Source organism: Staurois parvus, unplaced genomic scaffold, assembly GCF_062004578.1.
Source record: "Staurois parvus isolate SC_StPar_1 unplaced genomic scaffold, SC_StPar_1.0 ptg000149l, whole genome shotgun sequence".
Lineage (NCBI taxonomy): Eukaryota > Metazoa > Chordata > Amphibia > Anura > Ranidae > Staurois > Staurois parvus.
The window spans coordinates 3,233,087-3,253,250 of record NW_028317945.1 but is presented as its reverse complement, the minus strand read 5'-3'; the positions used below and the strand labels follow the sequence as shown (position 1 = coordinate 3,253,250).

General features: G+C 41.7%; 1 protein-coding gene across 1 annotated transcript in view; it reads right to left on the bottom strand.

Moving 5' to 3' along the window:
* MICALL1 (MICAL like 1) overlaps window positions 1–20,164 on the bottom strand; it is a 127,327-nt gene that overhangs the window by 25,752 nt on the left and 81,411 nt on the right. The window contains exon 9 of the mRNA XM_089674246.1: window positions 2,827–3,260. Coding sequence (XP_089530372.1) covers window positions 2,827–3,260 — 434 coding nt within the window. The remainder of the gene's footprint in view (window positions 1–2,826; window positions 3,261–20,164) is intronic.

The following is a 20,164-nucleotide window of genomic DNA, read 5'->3' as shown; positions in this document are numbered from 1 at the left end:
GCCTTGGTTTTGAAGTTGACGTCTGAGGAGAGTGAAAATATATTTCACTGAGCAGAAGTAGTAGCAGTAAGAGGAGACGTAAGCTTTTTCTTGTTGAGCAGGAGCACCTTTCCCCCAGTGACTTTCTAGATAAATTCAGCATGGGATTCACCACCAAAAGGCATGTACAGAAGCTGCTTTTTACAAGCAGGATCAGTGGACCAAGCCTTTAACCAAAAATCTTGAGCATATGCACAGAGAAAAGAGACCTTCTAGAGACTTGGCAGACTTCAACAGACTTCAACACAAAAAAAGTCTGAGAACATCAGGTTCTTGGTCTATATTCATTTGTGTTGACCAGTTAGCAATTGTCTGGCAAATAGATATAGTAGCAGTAGCTGGATGAAGGGCTGTACCTGTAAGAGCAAATAAGGCCTTTAAAAAGGCTTCAAACACCTATCAACTGAATCTTTAAAAGTGTATACCCATTCAAGGTTTAATCAGTCCTCCTAGTGTAAACAATCAATCTGTGCATGTAATAGAACATTTTTTTGGACTTTGTGAGTCTCTTGGTGTTCACAGGGGCTTGTTTAGGCTGTGGAGAGTCAGGCAAAAACTAGTGCACAATGTGTCAATTAATGTGTCCACAGAAAAGAACATTTGGTGTGAAGCTGCAGCTGGTACCTTACAAAATGCAGGGAGGAAAAATCCTCTGAAGTGTCTGCTACAAAGTGAAGGTCCTCAATACGTTTCACCATAATATTCTCCAGGAAAGGAGGTTCAGCTTCTGATTCCTGAAGGGGGTCAGGGGGAATGGAGGATAAGTAGTGATTCTGGCCTCTGGAAACCAAAAGTTCTAGAAGTGCTGAGAGTTCTCCAAAGAACTCAGACATAGTTTCAGAAAATAAAAATGCAGAAAGAAGCACCAGACCAAAATCAGATAAAAGAATTCAAGATCATTTTAATAGTTAATAAAAAAGGTTATGTAAAAACATCCAATGCATTTTGGGGGCAACACCACTCCCCCTTCATCAGGGCTAAACACAGCATGAAACTTGGATGGACTTAAAGATCTATTATTAGAATGAGTATTGAACACTCCTCAAGGAGGAACAACCTGACAACAGTTGCTCAGCACCAGTGGCTGTTTATATATGACTTTTTTAAAAAATTAAAATGATCTTGGACTCTTATCTGATTTTGGTCTGGCACTTCTGTCTGTGTTTTTATGATCTGAGTTACTGTTGGGTGCCCTTCGACGGAAGGCTTGCTCTGTGGGAGCTGCCTTGCCAGATCTATTGAGTTTGTTTGATGTTTTCCTTCATCTGACTATACTTGCCAGTCTCAAAGTTCCCATGCCCGTTTGAGTATGTTGCCTAAGAGTTGCAGAGAAATCTGCTTTAAGCAGACAGAGCACATGTCTGAGATGAAGATAGAATCAGTTAAGGGGAGCAGTGTCCTAAAAGGACAACCCAGAAAAAAGGGATCAGGTATTAACCAGAGCACTGGTTTGAATTCTGTGTAGGCCATCTGCTGAACGCATGCTATTTGACCCCTTTTTCCCCAGATTCCCTGTGCCTGGGATCTGCCACTGCTAAGTGAGGGGATCCCCAGTTGAGTACTCACAATTGTGGAATGGATGGGGTTTTGTGTTCAGAAAAAGGAGCTGCTATAACCCATGACTGTGTTCCTGTGGCTGGGTCTCTGTAGAAGATGGCAGCAGAAATGCATTTGTGTATCTGTGCATTTTTGGGGGGAAAGGCGGGTGGGGATGTGTCATCTAGGAGGAGACCAAAACGGCATTCAGTGACCAAAGCAATCACTACAGCCTTACATCACATAGTGGAGTCCAGGTACAGTCCCCCAAGGTACACACCGATGGTAAGTGATCTGCCCAGGTCAGAAAGCAGTCAGATCTTGATAGTAGTTTAAGAGAAAAAAAATTGAATGGCTTAAAAAGGAAAACACATCTCTAGAGAAAAACAGGTCCATCACCTAAGGACACTAGTAAAAACTAGAGACTCACAAAGACAGTGGTTTTGTACATATTTTTGTCCATGCCAAAAGATTCCTGAGATAAAAGGGACTACTGAACAGGAAACTGTATAGTTTGTAAGCACTCTGAGCCAGCTGAAAACATTAAAGGGAAGGACACTTAGAAAGAACCAATGCACATTTTGACTAAGAAGGTGGATCAACCTGAATATGCAGTGATAATTAAGCTACCCCGCATGCATATGTAATAACACAAAACAGTAAAAATATTTTTGGGTAATTAGTATAAAGTAACTCCAGCTTAATATTTTTTTACATTGGATAGATTAATGATAGGCTAAGTCATTTGTTGGATTCCTGTTTTGTCTGAGGCTCGTGGATTTCCACTCTCTTTCTGTTCTAAAATATATATAAAATTGATTGGGTAATCACCAATACAATTATTTTTTTTGATAACTGAAATGGTTTTAGGGGAAAAAAAGATTTACTTAACAAGTCCTACTTGTAGGCCATGTTAATTGGTGAAACAGAATGCAGAGGTGAAATTACATATCTGCAAAGGAGAATATAAAGTCAAAGGACAAAGAAACCAAGCATTGGTTAATATACACTGTAAGAGGTCCTAATTGTCAGGTTTAATTAGCCTTCTGATATTATCATTTGCCTTTCATTTTAGCCCAGCTGAAACATGAGTAGGCTTTTGAAAAGGAACTCAGCTTGGTAAAATGTGTTTTAGCACCAAACTCGGTGTAAATGTTTATACAGGTAGTGAAGAAAACATTTGTGCTTTACCTGCAATAATATTTTTTAACCAGTATGTATTACCACTGTCCTTCAAACTATTACACTTACCTTTACTGGTTGCTTAGCTTCGGGAGAAGGGGTTGTTACAGCTGGATCAGGTGGACATGGAGCTGATTGGCTGGGATTGATCTGTAGACTGTCAGAAGAGGAGTCTTTCTTCTCTGGGGAAAGACTTCCCTGTACTTCACTTGTATTGGCCAAGTCACTGGATGAGGAGAGGCTGGTATTGGCGGATAGATAACTAGCATCGTGACTATTGGTTGTGGAATGGTTGACGTAGCTTGTGTTCCCTACATCTGATGGTCCAGATGTGGTGGGGGAATGAATGGTTGGTTCTGAGGAGCATTTAGGAACATTTTCTGATTCGTGATCCTTCATGGAAGGTTCTGTGGGAAGGCTCTCTGTGCTTAGAGCTGGTGATGGGCTGCCAGATGGAGGCTCTGAATGAGACAGACGGGAAGCCAGACCACTTGAGTGACAGGCTAAAGACAAAAGAAAAATAAAAGTAAACAAATAGGATGTGCACAAAGTGTACAGGTACAGTTGCACATGAACTGATATTCAGCAGATAACTGGATAAAAAAAATAGAAAAAACTGTCTTGTAATACAAAAACACACACAATAAAGCCAGCCACACATGGATTGAAATTCAGCCAGTTCAGCAGAGACCAGCTGAATTTTGATCCATGTGGTTCTGTGGTGGAACTGTGGCTGCACAAAGTCTATCTACCAATGCTTTGAGTCACTGTCTGGGTACATACCAAACAGGAGCCTTGCTTCATGTGAGCAGCCTTACCAGAGGTTTCTTTTCATTCTTCTGAAACCAAACTGGGGATCCGGCTGTCAGAGCCGGGACTGTGAATCGCAACTACAAAGTGTCAGCTGCTGGTTCTCAATGTGGAGAACATATACTAATGTATTCTTTGCATTGGACATCATAGGGGGGAACATTGATATACAGATTGTGAGCACGAAGGGGATTAGTAACATTCCAATGCACTTGCTATACTTTGTTTTGGTGTCCAATTCCCATGTTGAAAACTGCTGTGCTGAACTCCCCACTACCCAACATACTTTTACAGTCCTGTGCTCTTGAAACATGAAAAAAGCATTCATACCCCTTGTAATTTTCCACATTTTCTCATGTTACAACCAAAAACATAAATCTTTTTAATTGGTATTTTATGTGATAAACCAAAGTGGCACATAACTGTGAAGTGAAAGGAAAATGATAGTTTTCAAAATGTCTTACAAATAAATATCCGTGCATTAGCGTGCTGTGCATTTGTATTCAGCCCCCTTTACTCTAATACCCCTAACTAAAATCTAGTGGAACCAATTGCCTTCAGAAGTCACTTACACCTGTGTGTAATTTAATCTCAGTATAAATACAGCTGTTCTGTGAAGCCCTGAGAGGTTTGTTAGAGAACATTAGTGAACAAACAGCATCATGAAGGTCACGGAATACACCAGAGAGGACAGGGATAAAGTTGTGGATAAGTTTAACCACTTCAATACACGGCACTTTTACCCCCTTCCTGCCCAGGCCAATTTTCAGGTTTCAGCGCTCTCACACTTTGAATGATAATTGCGCGGTCATGCAACACTGTACCCAAACTAACAGGTTATCATTTTATTCACACAACTAGAGCTTTCTTTTGATGGTATTTAATCACCACTGGGGTTTAACTTTTTTGCTAAATTAACAAAAAAAGATTGAAAATTTAAAAAAAAAAAATCCACGTTTTTCTTTGATATAAAAGTTTGCAATTAAATAATTGTTCTTCATAAATTTAAGCCACGATGTATTCTGCTACATTTCTTTGGTGAAAATAACCCAAATTAGTATTTATTTAGTCTATAGGAAAGTTATATAGTTCGCAAACTATATCTGAAAATTGATCAATCCTGAAGTACTGACAAGAAAGGAGATAGATTACATACATGCACCCATTTTGAGGTAGACCGGAATGGATACATTCCCACCGATAGTAGTCACTATCAAGGATGGCTTAAAGCCATCCCAGAGGGTCAGTTCATGTGGATCAAACGGAACTGAACGAAAAAGTGATTATAATGAACAGGCAGATATCCTGATTAAAAGATTTGAGGAGAAAGGGTATAGGGGTGGTGAATTGAGAAACATCAGGGACAAGATAGCTAGTATGGATAGGGATGATTTATTGAAGAAAGAAAATATAAAAAAGGAGATAATTTTGATCTAGCCTTTAGAACAGGCTTTTCTAAACAACATAGGTTGGTTGAAAACATCATTAGGAATCATTGGTCTGTTTTGTTGCATGAGGAGGCCCTGGGGAAGGTCTTCCCCAGAAAACCAAAATTCATTTATAGAAGACTGCCTAATCTTAGAACTAGATTGGTAAAAAATTTTCCTGATCCACCATCTAAGATGGTTACATTTTTAGATCAGATAGGATTTTACAAATGTGGTAGATGCATTGCATGTAGAACTATGGGAGCTAATAGTAAAAAAATGTTGAAATTTCAATCCCAGGTAAAAGGGGATATTTACAAAATTCATAAATTGATTTCATGTGATAGCAATCATGTTACATACCTTTTAGAGTGCCCTTGTCACTTACAGTATGTGGGGAGAACAATAAGGAAACTTGCTGTAAGATTAGGTGAACATATTAGGAATATCAAAAAGGGCTTCAAACATCATAGTTTATCCTATCACTTCAGGAAGTTTCATAATAGAGATCCATCTTTGCTCAAATTCTGTGGGATCGACAGGGTTGAATCCCTTTGGCGTGGTGGTGACATGAGGAAGTCGGTCTCACAGAATGAGACAAAGTGGATTCTTCAATTACAGTTGCAAGAAAAAGTATGTGAACCCCTTGGGATTACGTGGAGTTTTGCATGAATTGGGCATAAAATGTGCTCTGAACGTCATCTAAGTCACAACAATAGAAGAACACAGTCTGCTGAACATAATACTACACAAACATTAGATGTTGCCATGGTTTAATTGCACATAACATGTAAACATTCACAGTGCAGGGAGGAAAAAGTATGTGAACCTTTGGACTTATTAACTGGTTGACCCTCCTTTTGGCAGCAATAACCTCAACCAAACGTTTCCTGTAGTTGCAGATCAGACCTGCACAACGATCTGGAGTCATTTTGGACCACTCCTCTTCACAAAACTGTTTCAGTGTAGCAATATTCTTGGGATGTCTGGTGTGAATCGCTCTCTTAAGGTCATGCTACAGCATTTCAATCGGGTTGAGGTCAGGACTCTGACTGGGCCACTCCAGAAGGCGTATTCTGTGCTGTTGCAGCCATTGTTTTGTTGAATTACTTGTATGCTTTGGGTCATTGTCCTGTTGCATCACCCATCCTCTGCGGAGCTTCAGTTGGCGGACAGATGGTCGTACGTTTTCCTGCAAAATGTCTTGATAAACTCTGGAATTCATTTTCCCATCAATGATAACAATCCGTCCAGGCCCTGAGGCAGCAAAGCAGCCCCAAACCATGATGCTCCCTCCGCCATGTTTCACAGTGGGGATGAGGTTTTGATGTTGGTGTGCTGTGCCTTTTTTTCTCCACACAGTGTTGTGTGTTCTTCCCAAACAACTCAATCTTGGTGTCATCTGTCCACAGTATATTTTGCCAGTAGTGCTGTGGAACATCCAGGTGTTTTTTTTGCAAACTTCAAGCGTGCTGCAATCTTCTTTTTGGACAGCAATGGCTTCATCCGTGGTGTCCTCCCATGTACTCCATTCTTGTTTAATGTTTTCCTTATTGTAGATGTTTTAACAAAAATGTTAGCATGTGCCAGAGATTTCTGTAGGTCTTTAGCTGACACTCTGGGATTCTTCTTTACCTCATGCAGCATTCTGCGCTGTGCTCTTGCAGTCATTTTTACAGGACGACCACGCCTAGGGAGAGTAGCAACAGTGCTAAACATTCTCCATTTGTAGACAGTCTGTCTTACTGTGGACACATGAACATCAAGGCTTTTGGAGATACTTTTGTAACCCTTTCCAGCTTCATGCTAGTCAACAATTCTTGATCGTAGGTCTTCTGAGAGCTCATTTCTGCGAGGCATGGTTCACATCAGACAGTGCTTCTTGAAACCAGTAAACCCAAAACAGGTGTGTTTTTTAAGGGCAGGACAGCTGTCAGCAACACATCCAATATCATCACACTGATTGGAGTCAAGGTTGGCTTACTCCTGGCTCCAATTAGCTCTGGGAGAAGTCATTAACATAGGGCCTCACATACTTTTTCCTCCCTGCACTGTGAATGTTTACATGTTATGTGCAATTAAACCATGGCAACATCTAATGTTTGTGTAGTATTATGTTCAGCAGACTGTGTTCTTCTATTGTTGTGACTTAGATGACGTTCAGAGCACATTTTATGCCCAATTCATGCAAAACTCCACATAATCCCAAGGGGTTCACATACTTTTTCTTGCAACTGTAGGTTCTTTGGCCCTAGGGGGCTTAATGTAGACATAGATCTAAATTGCTTTTTGTGCAGTTGGAAATTAGGGTTTTTTCTTTGAAGTATTTTAGAATTTATATTTCATATTTTAAATTTATCTTTAATTATTAGTTTCTTGTTGATATATTTTTTTATTTTATTTTTTCATTTTTCTATTTTTATTTGTTCATTTTTTAATTTTTTCTTATTTTTATTTAATTTTTTATTTTTATTTCATTTTTGCATTTTTATCTCGTGTATATATATATATATATATATATATATATATATATATATAAAAAATCTATTTATTATTTTGCTTAATTTTTTTGTTTAATTTTTTTTATTTAATTTGTTTTTTTAATATATATATATATATATATATATATATATATTTATTTATTTTTTCATTTTTTTATTAGATTTTTTTCATTTATTTATAGTTATTGAATTTTTTTGGGTTAATAATAAAAAGTTTTTTTTGGTTAGATTATTATTTAGTGATGATATCTTATATATTGTTTTGGTCCATGGTAATTTCAATTGTTAATTTTAAATGACCTTCCAGCAGGGTATTCACTATGTAAGGAGATCGATTGGCAGCAGGGTAGTTTACTTAGTAGTCTGTTGACATAGAAGGATGTTGAGAGTGGAGATTATCCTAATATATTCCACCCATTAAATTTAAAGTGATTGAGAACCGGAGTTTCTTGTCCGTGACGACGCCTTGTGGGAAGGCGTAACATGTTGACGTAATGTTCAGTTCCGACCCTGAACGTGTGACGTCATATCTGGTGAGTGGAGCGCACGCTGATACGATGTTCCGTGGCCAGCTTTAGTGTGGGCAAAACTATCTGAATTCTACACTTTTGCCAGTTCTTCACTGCCAATGCTGATCAACTGTGTCTGCCTAGCTGAAATTGTCAGAAGGGCTAATGGAACAAGTTTAAAGGAGTCCTGATTTATTTAAAATAAGGCTTTACAGATGAAACTCAAAAAATTAGAATATCGTTCAAAAGTTCATTTATTTCAGTAATGCAACTTAAAAGGTGAAACTAATATATGAGATACTAAATAGTTTAGTCACCAATAGTGTGAGTATACCCACAAGACACTTTTATACCAACATCATCGCGCCAATGTACTTAAATTATAAATATACACAATAGGTGCTGCTATTAATAATAATACACTGTACACAGGCACCTGTAAAGCAGTACGCATGCGCGCATGACTCTACCGCCCAGGCCCGCCGCCGACAGCCAGACTTGAGCGCGCATTAGCCTGTGCCGTTCAGCTGCAGAGACCCCGCGGATAGAGGAGCAGTAAATGGCGGCGGTCGCCGTGTGAGAGATTCTGCTGGTGAGGGCCACTCCCAGAAGGGGTGTTGTCATTTCCCGAATTGATTGAAAAAGCATGAGGTTTCCTGGACTATTCAAGTTTGAGCCTTGGATTGAGAAACATCTGCAGTTCTTTAGGAGACTCCACATTTGTGCTTGAAGGATGGATCAAGGCTAGCAACACAGAATTGCAGTGTGGGAGCAAAAGCATCACCTGCAATGGAGAAAGTGCCAAGTGCTCTCTCTTCTTCCGTGGCATTTGAAACTGAACTCAACCTTGAAAGCTTGGAGAGCAGTTCTCCTGGATTTATTTAAAGCTGGAGCTTAGTGGTGGATTGCTGGATATTTACAGTTTATCACTAGCACATGGTGAGTGTGCATTTTGATGGGGTGTTCTCAGCACTGGATATCACATTGGTGAAGGAGGATCTCATTACTTCATTGATTGAGGATCATTAATATATGGACTTTTTTGAATGGACTATATGCAGACTTCTTATATAAGATTTAGTATTGATTTATTTATTTGCACATAATTGGTGGTGGATATATGAATTTTTATATTAAAGTATTTATTTATTCAATTATCAATTGGTGTATGGTTGCGCTATTATTTGTGGTTGTTTGGCATCACATTTTTTTTTATAATATATGAGATAGACTCATTACATGCAAAGCAAGATAGTTCAAGTCTTGATTTGTCATAATTGTGATGATTATGGCTTGAAACCCCCAAATCCACAATCTCAGAAAATTAGAATATTGTGAAAAGGTGCAGTATTCTAGGCTCAAAGTGTCCCACTCTAATCAGCTAATTAAGCCATAACACCTGCAAAGGGTTCCTGAGCCTTTAAATGGTCTCTCAGTCTGGTTCAGTAGGAATCACAATCATGAGAAAGACTGCTGACCTGACAGTTGTGCAGAAAACCATCATTGACACCCTCCATGAGGAGGGAAAGCCTCAAAAGGTAATTGCAAAAGAAGTTGGATATTCCTTAAGTGCTGTATCAAAGCACATTAATAGAAAGTTATGTGGAAGGAAAAAGTGTGGAAGAAAAAGGTGCACAAGCAGCAGGGATGACTGCAGCCTGGAGAGGATTGTCAGGAAAAGGCCATTCAAAAGTGTTGGGGACTTTCACAAGGAGTGGACTGAGGCTGGAGTCAGTGCATCAAGAGCCACCACACACAGACGGATCCTGGACATGGGCTTCAAAATGTCGTATTCCTCTTATCAAGCCGCTCCTGAACAACAAACAACGTCAGAAGCTTCTTACCTGGGCTAAAGAAAAACAGACCTGGTCTGTTGCTCAGTGGTCCAAAGTCCTCATTTCTGATGAGAGCAACTTTTGCATCTCATTTGGAAACCAAGGACCCAGAAAGTGGAGGAAGAATGGAGAGGCACACACTGCAAGATGCTTAAAGTCCAGTGTGAAGTTTCCACAGTCTGTGTTAATTTGGAGAGCCATGTCATCTGCTAGTGTTGGTCCACTGTGCTTCATTAAGTCCAGGGTCAACGCAGCCATCTACCAGAAGATTTTGGAGCACTTCAAGCTTCCTTCCGCAGACGAGCTTTATGGGGATGCTGACTTCATTTTCCAGCAGGACTTGGCACCTGCCCACACTGCCAAAAGTACCAAAACCTGGTTCAATGACCGTGGGATTACTGTGCTTGATTGGCCAGCAAACTCGCCTGACCTGAACCCCATAAAGAATCTATGTGGCATTGGCAAGAGAAAGATGAGAGACATGAGACCGAACAATGCAGAAGAACTGAATGCTGCTATTGAAGCATCCTGGTCTTCCATAACACCTCACCAGTGCCACAGGCTGATAGCTTCCATGCCACGCCGAATTGAGGCAGTAATTACTGCAAAAGGGGCCCAAACCAAGTATTGACTACATATGCATGCTTATACTTTTCAGAGGTCTGATATTGTTCTATGTACAATCCTTGTTTTATTGATTGCATGTAATATTCTAATTTTCTGAGATTGTTGATTTGGGGTTTTCATGAGCTGTAAGCCATAATCATCACAATTATGACAAATCACGGCTTGAACTATCTTGCTTTGCATGTAATGAGTCTATCTCATATATTAGTTTCACCTTTTAAGTTGCATTACTGAAATAAATGAACTTTTGCACGATATTCTAATTTTTCGAGTTTCACCTGTATATTCAGTTTTAATATGTGAGCGCATTTGGAGCATCACTTGATTATTAAAAGTTTTTATACAGTGCTACCCTATTTTGGTATCCTTTGTTTTGCATTTTTCATCCATCCATGAGAGTGAATTCGGGGGAAATTAAGGAGGAATCATTAGTGGTGGCTTGGGAGTTACAAGCTGGTTACAAATCCATCGAATTACCCTTATCCATCCATCCATGAGTGAGAGCTTGGAGGAAGTCAAGGAGGGATCATCATTGGTGGTTTGGGAGGCATGTGAATTCATGGAAATTGGTTTTTAAGCCACCTTATGTAAGTGTAAGGAAGGTTTTATTCTTGAAATTTTCATTTGATCATCATACAGTACTATACTATTGGCATTATTTCTTTTATATTTTATATTGTCCTATGTGGAAATATCTGGGAAGGAAAGTCAGTAAGAAATCGTTTAAGAGTGAAACAACATCTGATGATACCACACTCCACCTGCAGGCTTGTTTGTCTCTTAAAGCGATACTAGCTTGAGAATTCACAGTATTTGGTGAGTGTGGAACAAATGATTTTTCACTGAGAATGTGAGCAGGCTGGAAAATTTATGAAGTTTGTGTTAGAGTTTTATATATTTTTTGTCACAAATTTTTGGGACATTGGACTTTAATTTGGGACTGTTGCTTGTTGGACACATTTTTTATTATTTGTATTATTTGCGCTGTGTCATTTTAGGAGTACATTTTGATGCTCAGTCAATTTTTGAACAGCAGCATTTATTTTGATTTATTGTTTATTCCTTTGGAGCAAGGTTTTTATTTTTTTTGAAGTACTGACAGCCAATCTAATTTCTTGAGGCCCAAAAATGTCAGAACAGTACAGATATCCCCCAAATGACCCTTTTTGCAAAGTAGACAGTCCGCCGTATTTCATAAGAGGCATGGTGAGTTTTTTTAAGCTATAATTTTTTTGTCATAATTTTTCAGAAAATGAAGAAATTAAACAAATTATTTTCACAATTTTGTTTTTTTGTATTTTTTTTTACATACTCTCACCAGTGCAGTACAGCATCAGCATATAACTGGTGTGGTGGTGATTAGGGACACTGACTGGTGACAGTACGAGAAAAAAAAAAATATAATTTGTTTTCATTTTTTTTATTTTTTATTAAAGTTTTTCTCTTTTTTTAAGATTTGTTTTTCATATTGTACTATGACCAAAGTAGTATAATGTTACCATAGAAACACTGTACTACTTTGGGGAAGTGATCAGTATTGTTGTTTTTTTTTTTTACACAATTTGATTGCTTATAAGCAAAGATTTTTTTTTGCTATGAGCAAGCATTTAACTGAATGAAATCAATTCTTACAGGGTTTTCTTTGTTGTGATTAGCTGTGATTGGCCATGGCTAATCACTTGACACAGATGGGCTGTGACTGGCCCAGCCTGTGCATGTGATCCCTACGACCATTCACAGCTAGACACAGTTGTATACAATGGATGGCATGAAAGGAAGCCATCCATTGTATACAACTGTCATGTGACCTGCTGTGATTGGCCACAGCAGATCACATAGTACTGTCAAAAGGGCCGGTAAACAGATCTGTCATCGGCCGTGTCCGAGGCACACAGCCGGTGACAGATCTCACCACAGCGCGGACCTGTGGGCACGCGCAGAGCACGATCCAAGAAGGATGTTGTAGGACGCCCTCCCAGAGGGACGAAGTGTTTGCCTGGACGTCATTTGATCATAGGCCAGGCAGCAAGTTGTTAAAGCAGGGTTAGGTTATCAAAAAAATATCCCAAACGTTGAACATCTCACGGAGCACTGTTCAATCCATCATTCAAAAATGGAACGAGTATGGCACAACTGAAAACGTACCAAGACATGGCCGTCCACCTTAACGGACAGGCCGGGCCAGGAGAGCATTAATCAGAGAAGCAGCTTAGAGGCCAATGGTAACTCTGGAGGAGCTGCAGAGATCCACAGCTTAGGTGGGAGAATCTGTCCACAGGACAACTATTAGTCATGCACTCCACAAATCTGGCCTTTATGGAAGAGGGCAAGAAGAAAGCCATTGTTGAAAGAAAGCCATAAGAAGTCCTGTTTGCAGGAGGCCATGTGGGGGGCACAGCAAAACATGTGGAAGAAGGTGCTCTGGTCAGAGGAGACCAAAATTGAACTTTCTGGCCTAAAAGCAAAACGCTATCTGTGGCTTAAAACTAACACTGCACATCACACTGAACACACCATCCCCACCATGAAACATGGTGGTGGCAGCATCATGTTGTGGGGATACGTTTCTTCAGCAGGGACAGGGAAGCTGGTCAGAGTTGATGGGAAGATGGATAGAGCCAAAAAACAGGGCAATCTTAGAAGAAAACCTGTTAAGAGTCTGCAAAAGACTTGAGACTGGGGCGGAGGTTCACCTTCCAGCAGGACAACAAGCCTAAACATACAGCCATAGCTATAATGGAATGGTTTAGATCAAAGCATGTTCATGTGTTAGAGTGGCCCAGTCAAAGTCCAGACCTAAATCCAATTGAGAATCTGTGGCAAGACGTGAAAATTGCTGTTCAGACGCTCTCCATCCAATCTGACAGAGCTTGAGCTATTTTGCAAAGAAGAACGGACAAAATATGTCACTCTCTAGATGTGCAAAGCTGGTAGAGACATCCCCAAAAATACTTGCAGCTGTAATTGCAGGGAAAGGTGGTTCTACAAAGTATTGTACTCAGGCGGGCTGAATACAAATGCACGCCACACTTTTCACAGATTTGTAAAAACCCATTTATCATTTTCCTTCCACGTCACAATTATGTTCCACTTTGTGTTGGTCTATCACATAAAATCCCAATAAAATAAATTTATGTTTTTGGTTGCAACATGAAAAAATGTGGAAAATTTCAAGGGGTATGAATACTTTTTCAAGGCACTGTATATGACTAACACTACATCTTAGGCCCTGTTCACACATTGCTTAATGGGAACGCGGGTTCCCGTGAGCGATTTAACTCCTGCTATTTAACTGGACCCCGCTTACTCATCTGCAGGCCTGGGGAGCGCCATGGCAGGTGCTGGCAGGTGGAGGGGACAGAGGAGAGTGGGCAAACTCCACTTTCCTCCTCTTCTCTCTGTGACCCGGAAGGAGACGTGTGTGACGTCACTTCTCGGTCACCTCTGTCACTTTCTCGGCTAGCACAGCTGAGAAGCAATGTATTACAATGTGGTGTGCACTGCAATGCATTGAGTGGAGGCCAGAGGAGACATGAAGGGTCATGCATGTCTCAATAAAGAGAACCTGTCACCTAAAAATAAACACATAGAAGACTTTGTGTCCCCTGTGTGATGGGGAAAAAAAGTTAAGTAAAAAAAAAGACATTTTTTTTCATTGCAAAAAAATAAAGTTACACCAAAGCACATAACATTCCTCCAAAAAATGTTTTGAGGCCCCCCTCCACACATATGAACCTAAACACACACGTCAGGGCACCTACATGTAAAAACACCGATTGCAATACACGTTACATATCGCCACCCACAATGGGGTGAGAGAAAATAGGTTTGTATCCATCTTACTTTAGTGGTTTACAATACACTGATTAGCCTGATTAGATTTTTAATACTGACACGGCATCTATGTGGGAGGTTGTTATGCCAACCATTCATTCATAAAAGGCAATCTGTCACCACCCCACGCACCCTCTGACGAAGCCACGCAGGCGTAACGTGTAAGGGTGCATATTGGAGTGAGTGACATACATATACCAGCATATCGTCTTACTGCTGATGGGTCCATGCAGACTACAGTGACAGAACACTATAAGGGGATGAGAGGGGAGAAAGCATACCGATTCTACCCATGGAGCTTTCACCAGCTGCGGCAGTCATACCATTCCGACTATTTGTGAGTGTTGCTTTTAATTGTTTCTAATAAATTTTACATATGGGTACACACTATGATAGCTAATCACTTTATATAATCGGTGAATCGTTCACATTGGATATCTTTTACATTGGAACTTTGGAGGACTCATACCTGAAGGATATCCCCATAACCCAGGGACAATAGGGTTAAAGGCGTGATTAGACCGAAGTTTAGTAGGTCTAACCATCAGGTGAGAGGCTAAAGGTGAAGGTTCCTCACTAGTGGTGATTCCAGTCTCTCTTTCTGAGCACTTGGACAGAAGGGAATTCTTTTAAAGCAGATGATTGAGACTTTTTATTTGAACATTGTACATGCTATTGTGATATTTGTTAGAATGTCACTTTTATAACATGTATTCAGTGAGAATTCTTATATGTACAGATAATTTGTTACATTAACTCTTCCATACTTCCAGTATATTATCTACTAACTGTAGCACTGTCCTATTTACTAAATTGTAGATATGTGGTGTGATCATATGAGGACATAGCAGCAGCGGATAGCTTTTTTTCATTAATTTACCCATATTTCCATTCATTCATTTATTTCTATTTATATCAGGACCACGCACAGGTTGATTTTATTTAAATTACTATATATTTGTTGGTGTCCCTTTTCTATTCACATAGGCTCCACTGTATTTGAGAGATATTTTCATTTGGTGATAGGATGCAACTGTAGAGTTTTCTCACATATGTAAAAATATGCATTTTTGGCTATAAAATTACCTACAACCCCCAGAACATCAGATTTTCTTGAAACAGAGAACATGGAGAATAAAGTGGTGGAAGTTGCAATTTTTTATGTAACACAAAATTTGCGCAACGGTTTATCAAAGGTATATTTTCAGGAATAAAAATAATAAAATTAATTTTAGGGCAAACACGCACAATATAGCACAATATAATACCCAATTTTTTGAAAAATATAAAATATGGGGTTTTGATGGATAACTAGGTACCAAGCATGTCAACTCATAAAATTGCATGCGCCCATGAAACAGTGAAAAACTATGGTACCCAGAAATCTCTATAGGTGATGCTTTAAAAGCCTTTACAGCTTATCAGTTTACAGTTAACTGTGGTCTAGCTATGGCACTAGAATTATTGCTCTTACTTTGATATCTACGGTGATACCTCTTATGTGTGGTGCAATCATGGTTAGTGTCAACACTCTGTATGGATGTTTGCATTTGTGGGTGCATGCAGGGCAATGGGAGTTATGTTTATTTTTTTTTGTAATAAAATTAATTTTTTACATTTTTTTATTTTTTTTTTTAAACTTAGACCCAATGTCTCCCCTGTTCAAAACAAAGCGAAGATAACTGAATAAAAGCTCCTCAAAAGCTGCAGATGCTGTTAGCGAGCGTTGTCATAGACTTTTATGGAGGCTATGGAGATGCGTACAGAAATGTAAGGTAACCATTTTACTAAGTGAGAGGTGCTTTTTTTATTGGCATTCAGAGTGCTCTAAAAAGCATGGAAAATGCCACATTTTGAAACAAGTGTAGCCCTAAAAGTAATCGGATGGCTCTGCAGCCACCTGCACCACTTTTACTGTGCAGCTGGAAGCTAGCTGACAAAAATGGGCACAATCTGATGGCTGCTACTGCAGTCATCAGCTTGTGCTTTACCCTTCACGTCCAAAGACCTGAACCCTGCAGCACTCTCCTATGGAGGTCTTATCTGGACCCACTCACCCTGACCCAACGGTCGTAAAGGTGGTGGGGTTGGTCTGCTCCTGTCACCGCAGAGCACCTTCCGAGTCCTCCCAAACCCCCCCCCCCATCCTTCTCTTCCTTCGAAGCCCACTGCATCCGACTCTTCTCCCCAACCCCCATGAGGATTGCTGTAATCTACCGACCTCCTGGACCCGTATCCCACTTCCTCAATGACTATTCCGCCTGGCTACCCTTCTTTCTCTCCTCCGAGCTACGCACCATCATCCTTGGGGATTTCAACATCGACAACCCGGGCACATCACAGTTCTTCCACTTAACCTCCTCTTTTGCACTCGCACAGTGCATACAATCCACCACCCACTCTGACGGGAACATCCTGGACCTTGTCTTCTCCCATCTCTGCGCTCCCCATAACCTCACAAACACCCCCTTCCCTCTCTCTGACCACAACCTTATTACCTTCTCTGTCTCCTCGTCCTCTAACGCCTGCCCTCCAAGTGTCATACTACTACCTGCCGTAACCTCCGCAACCTGAACCCTGCCCCTCTCCACTCGGCAGCTGATCAACTCTACAACAGCATCCATCCCCTGTCCTGCCCCGACCTGGCCATGACTGCCTACAACAACTCGCTGTCACCGCCCTTGACTCGCTAGCGCCTTTAACCACACGAAACATCAGACCCCGACTGCTCCAGCCCTGGCAGACTGACCACACCAAAGCTCTCAAACGACGCAGTCATGCGCTGGAGCGACTATGGTGCAAAACCAGATCCCAACTAGTCTTCACCAGTTAGAAATCTGCCTTCCACACCTACACCTCCTCCCTCCATGCTGCCAAACAAGCCTACTTCCTGACCCTCATCAAGACCCTCTCCTCCAATCCTCGCAGGCTCTTCTCCACCTTTAACTCTCTACTCTCTCCGCCCCCACCTCCACCCAGCACCTCACTCACCGCCCTTGAGATTGCCAATCATTTCAAAAACAAGATTGACACTATTCGCAGAGACATCGCCGCTGCTCAAACTTCCTCCCCACCTGTCCCCTTTCACACAGCAACCCCCTCATCACCCCTCTCCCCCGGCCTCACCACTGTTCTGACCTCCACCCCACCTAACATTCCTCACACTGAAGCCCCCTCAACACTCCACTCCTTCGACCTCACTACCATTGAGGAGGTCAACAAAGTCTTCTCTAATGCCCGCCTCATCACCTGCCCCCTCGACCCTATCCCCTCACAACTCCTACGACCTCCCTCCTCCTCCATCCTACGCTCCCTCACCCACATCTTTAATCTCTCCCTCTCTTCCGGCGCATTCTCATCCCCTCTGAAGCATGCGCACATCACCCCTATACTTCAAAAGCCCTCCCTGGACTGGACCCCAATGACCGAAACAACCTTAGACCTATCTCCCTGCTGCCATTTACATCCAAACTCCTCGAGCGCTTAGTCTACAATCGCCTAAGCTCCCACCTCAACCACAACAACCTCCTCGATCCCCTACAGTCCGGCTTCCGTCCCCTACACTCCACTGAAACTACCTTACTCAAACCATCCAACGACCTGCTAACAACCAATGCTAACGGCCACTATTCAGTGCTCCTACTCCTCGACCTTTGACACAGTCAACCACCCCCTCCTCCTCAAAAAGCTATACTCCCTTGGCCTCAGAGATTCCGCTCTCTCCTGGCTCTCGTCCTACCTATCACAACGCTCCTTCAGTGTTACCTACAATGCTACCACCTCCCCCTCACTCCCCCTCTCTGTTGGGGTCCCTCAAGGCTCTGTCCTCGGGCCCCTTCTCTTTTCCATCTACACCTCCTCCCTTGGCCAACTCATACACTCTCATGGCTTCAACTATCACCTCTATGCCGACGGCACGCAAATCTATCTCTCAACCCCTCGTCTCACCCCCTCAGTCTACGCCCGAATCACAAGCTTACTGAACGACATATCAGACTGGATGTCGCTCCACTTCCTTAAACTGAACCTCTCCAAAACCGAGCTCCTTGTCTTCCCCCAGCCCGCACACCACCCCCCAATGACTTCTCCATCACGTTCAACAATGCCACCATCAGGCCCGCCCCACAGGCCAGAGTACTTGGTGTCATACTTGACTCCAATCTATCTTTCCAGCCCCAAGTCCAATCACTAACAAACTCATGCAGACTCCACCTCCACAACATCGCCAAAATCCGCACGTTCCTAACCCCGGAAACCACTAAGCAGCTCATCCACTCCCTCATCATATCACGATTCGATTACTGCAACTCCCTCCTCACTGGCCTGCCTCGCCACAGGCTATCCCCACTTCAGTCGATCCTGAATACGGCAGCCAGACTCATCCACCTTACCAACCGCTCTGTTTCCGCCACCCCCCTCTGCGAATCCCTCCGCTGGCTTCCGATTGCCCAACGGATCAAATTCAAAATCCTAACACTGACGTACAAAGCTGTCCATCATACTGCCCCAAACTACATCACCGACCTAATATCCAAATACCACCCAACACGCACTCTACGCTCCTCACAAGACCTCCTTCTCTCTAGTTTCCTGGTCTCCTCCTCCCATGCCTGCCTCCAGGACGTCACCCATCCTCTGGAACTCCCTACCCCAATCCATCAGACTATCACCTACTCACCTCTCGGCGCACCCTGAAAACCCACCTCTGCACGGAAGTCTATCCCACCCCCTGCTAATTGCCGACCTCCTCCACTCTTCCTACCACTCCATCCCCCACAGCCATTTCCTCCTGTACCACTATCCCCTCCCTCCTAGATTGTAAGCTCGAAAGAGCAGGGCCCTCGAACCCCTCGTGTATCACATTGTATTGTTATTGTACTGACGCATGTACTGTCTCCCATTGTAATGTACAGCGCTGAGCGAACTGTTGGCGCTTTATAAATACTGTATAATAATAATAACTAGTTAAAAGACTCCAAATGCATGTGGTATAAAAGTAACTACTCTTTGATGCATCAGACCACTGAATGATACATACATGTACAAGTAGCATGGTATAGTGTCTCTTGTTTGGCTTACTTTTAACTGCTTCCTGACCGCCCTTCAGCAGAAGTACTGCTACTGGGCGGCAGGGATGCGCAAAATCACGTATATATATATACACGTGATTTTGTTTTTCCGGGTATGGGTTGCGCGTGCTCCCTATCTGTGTTGCCACTGGCTCCTCAGCATGCCAATCACCAAGTCCCAGATGCCGATTCTCGGCTGGGGCTCTGTGGTCGGAGGCGGAGCTGACAGGGGAGAGGTCTGTATGTAAACAATACAGATCTCTCCCCTTTCTGCATGAAACGGCTGTTTTGTATTGCTCTGCACAGCAGAGCAATACAAAGCAGCTTCTCTCCCTAGTAAATCACACACAGCAAACTATGTAAAACACAACACAGCACACTGTTAACCCTTTGATCACCCCAGTTGTTAACCCCTTCCTGCCCAGTGTCATTAGTACAGTGTCAGTGCTTTTTATTAGCACTGATTACTGTATTAGTGGGGGGGGGGGGTGTCAGTAGCAGTTAGTCAGTTCCCCTCAGTGTCAGAATGTCTGCCGCAGTCCCACAATAAGTCGCTGATCGCCACCATTACTAATAAAGAAAAGAAAGCAAAGAAATGTAGCAGAATACATTTTGGCCTAAATTTTTGAAGACATTTTTTTTAATTTTTTTTTACTGGATAGGTTTTATAGCAAAAAGTAAAAAATATTGTTTTTTGTTTCAAAATTGTCAGTCTTTTTTTGTTTATAGCGCAAAAGATAAAAAAAAAAAAAAATGCACAGGTGATCAAATACCACCAAAGGAAAGCTCTATTTG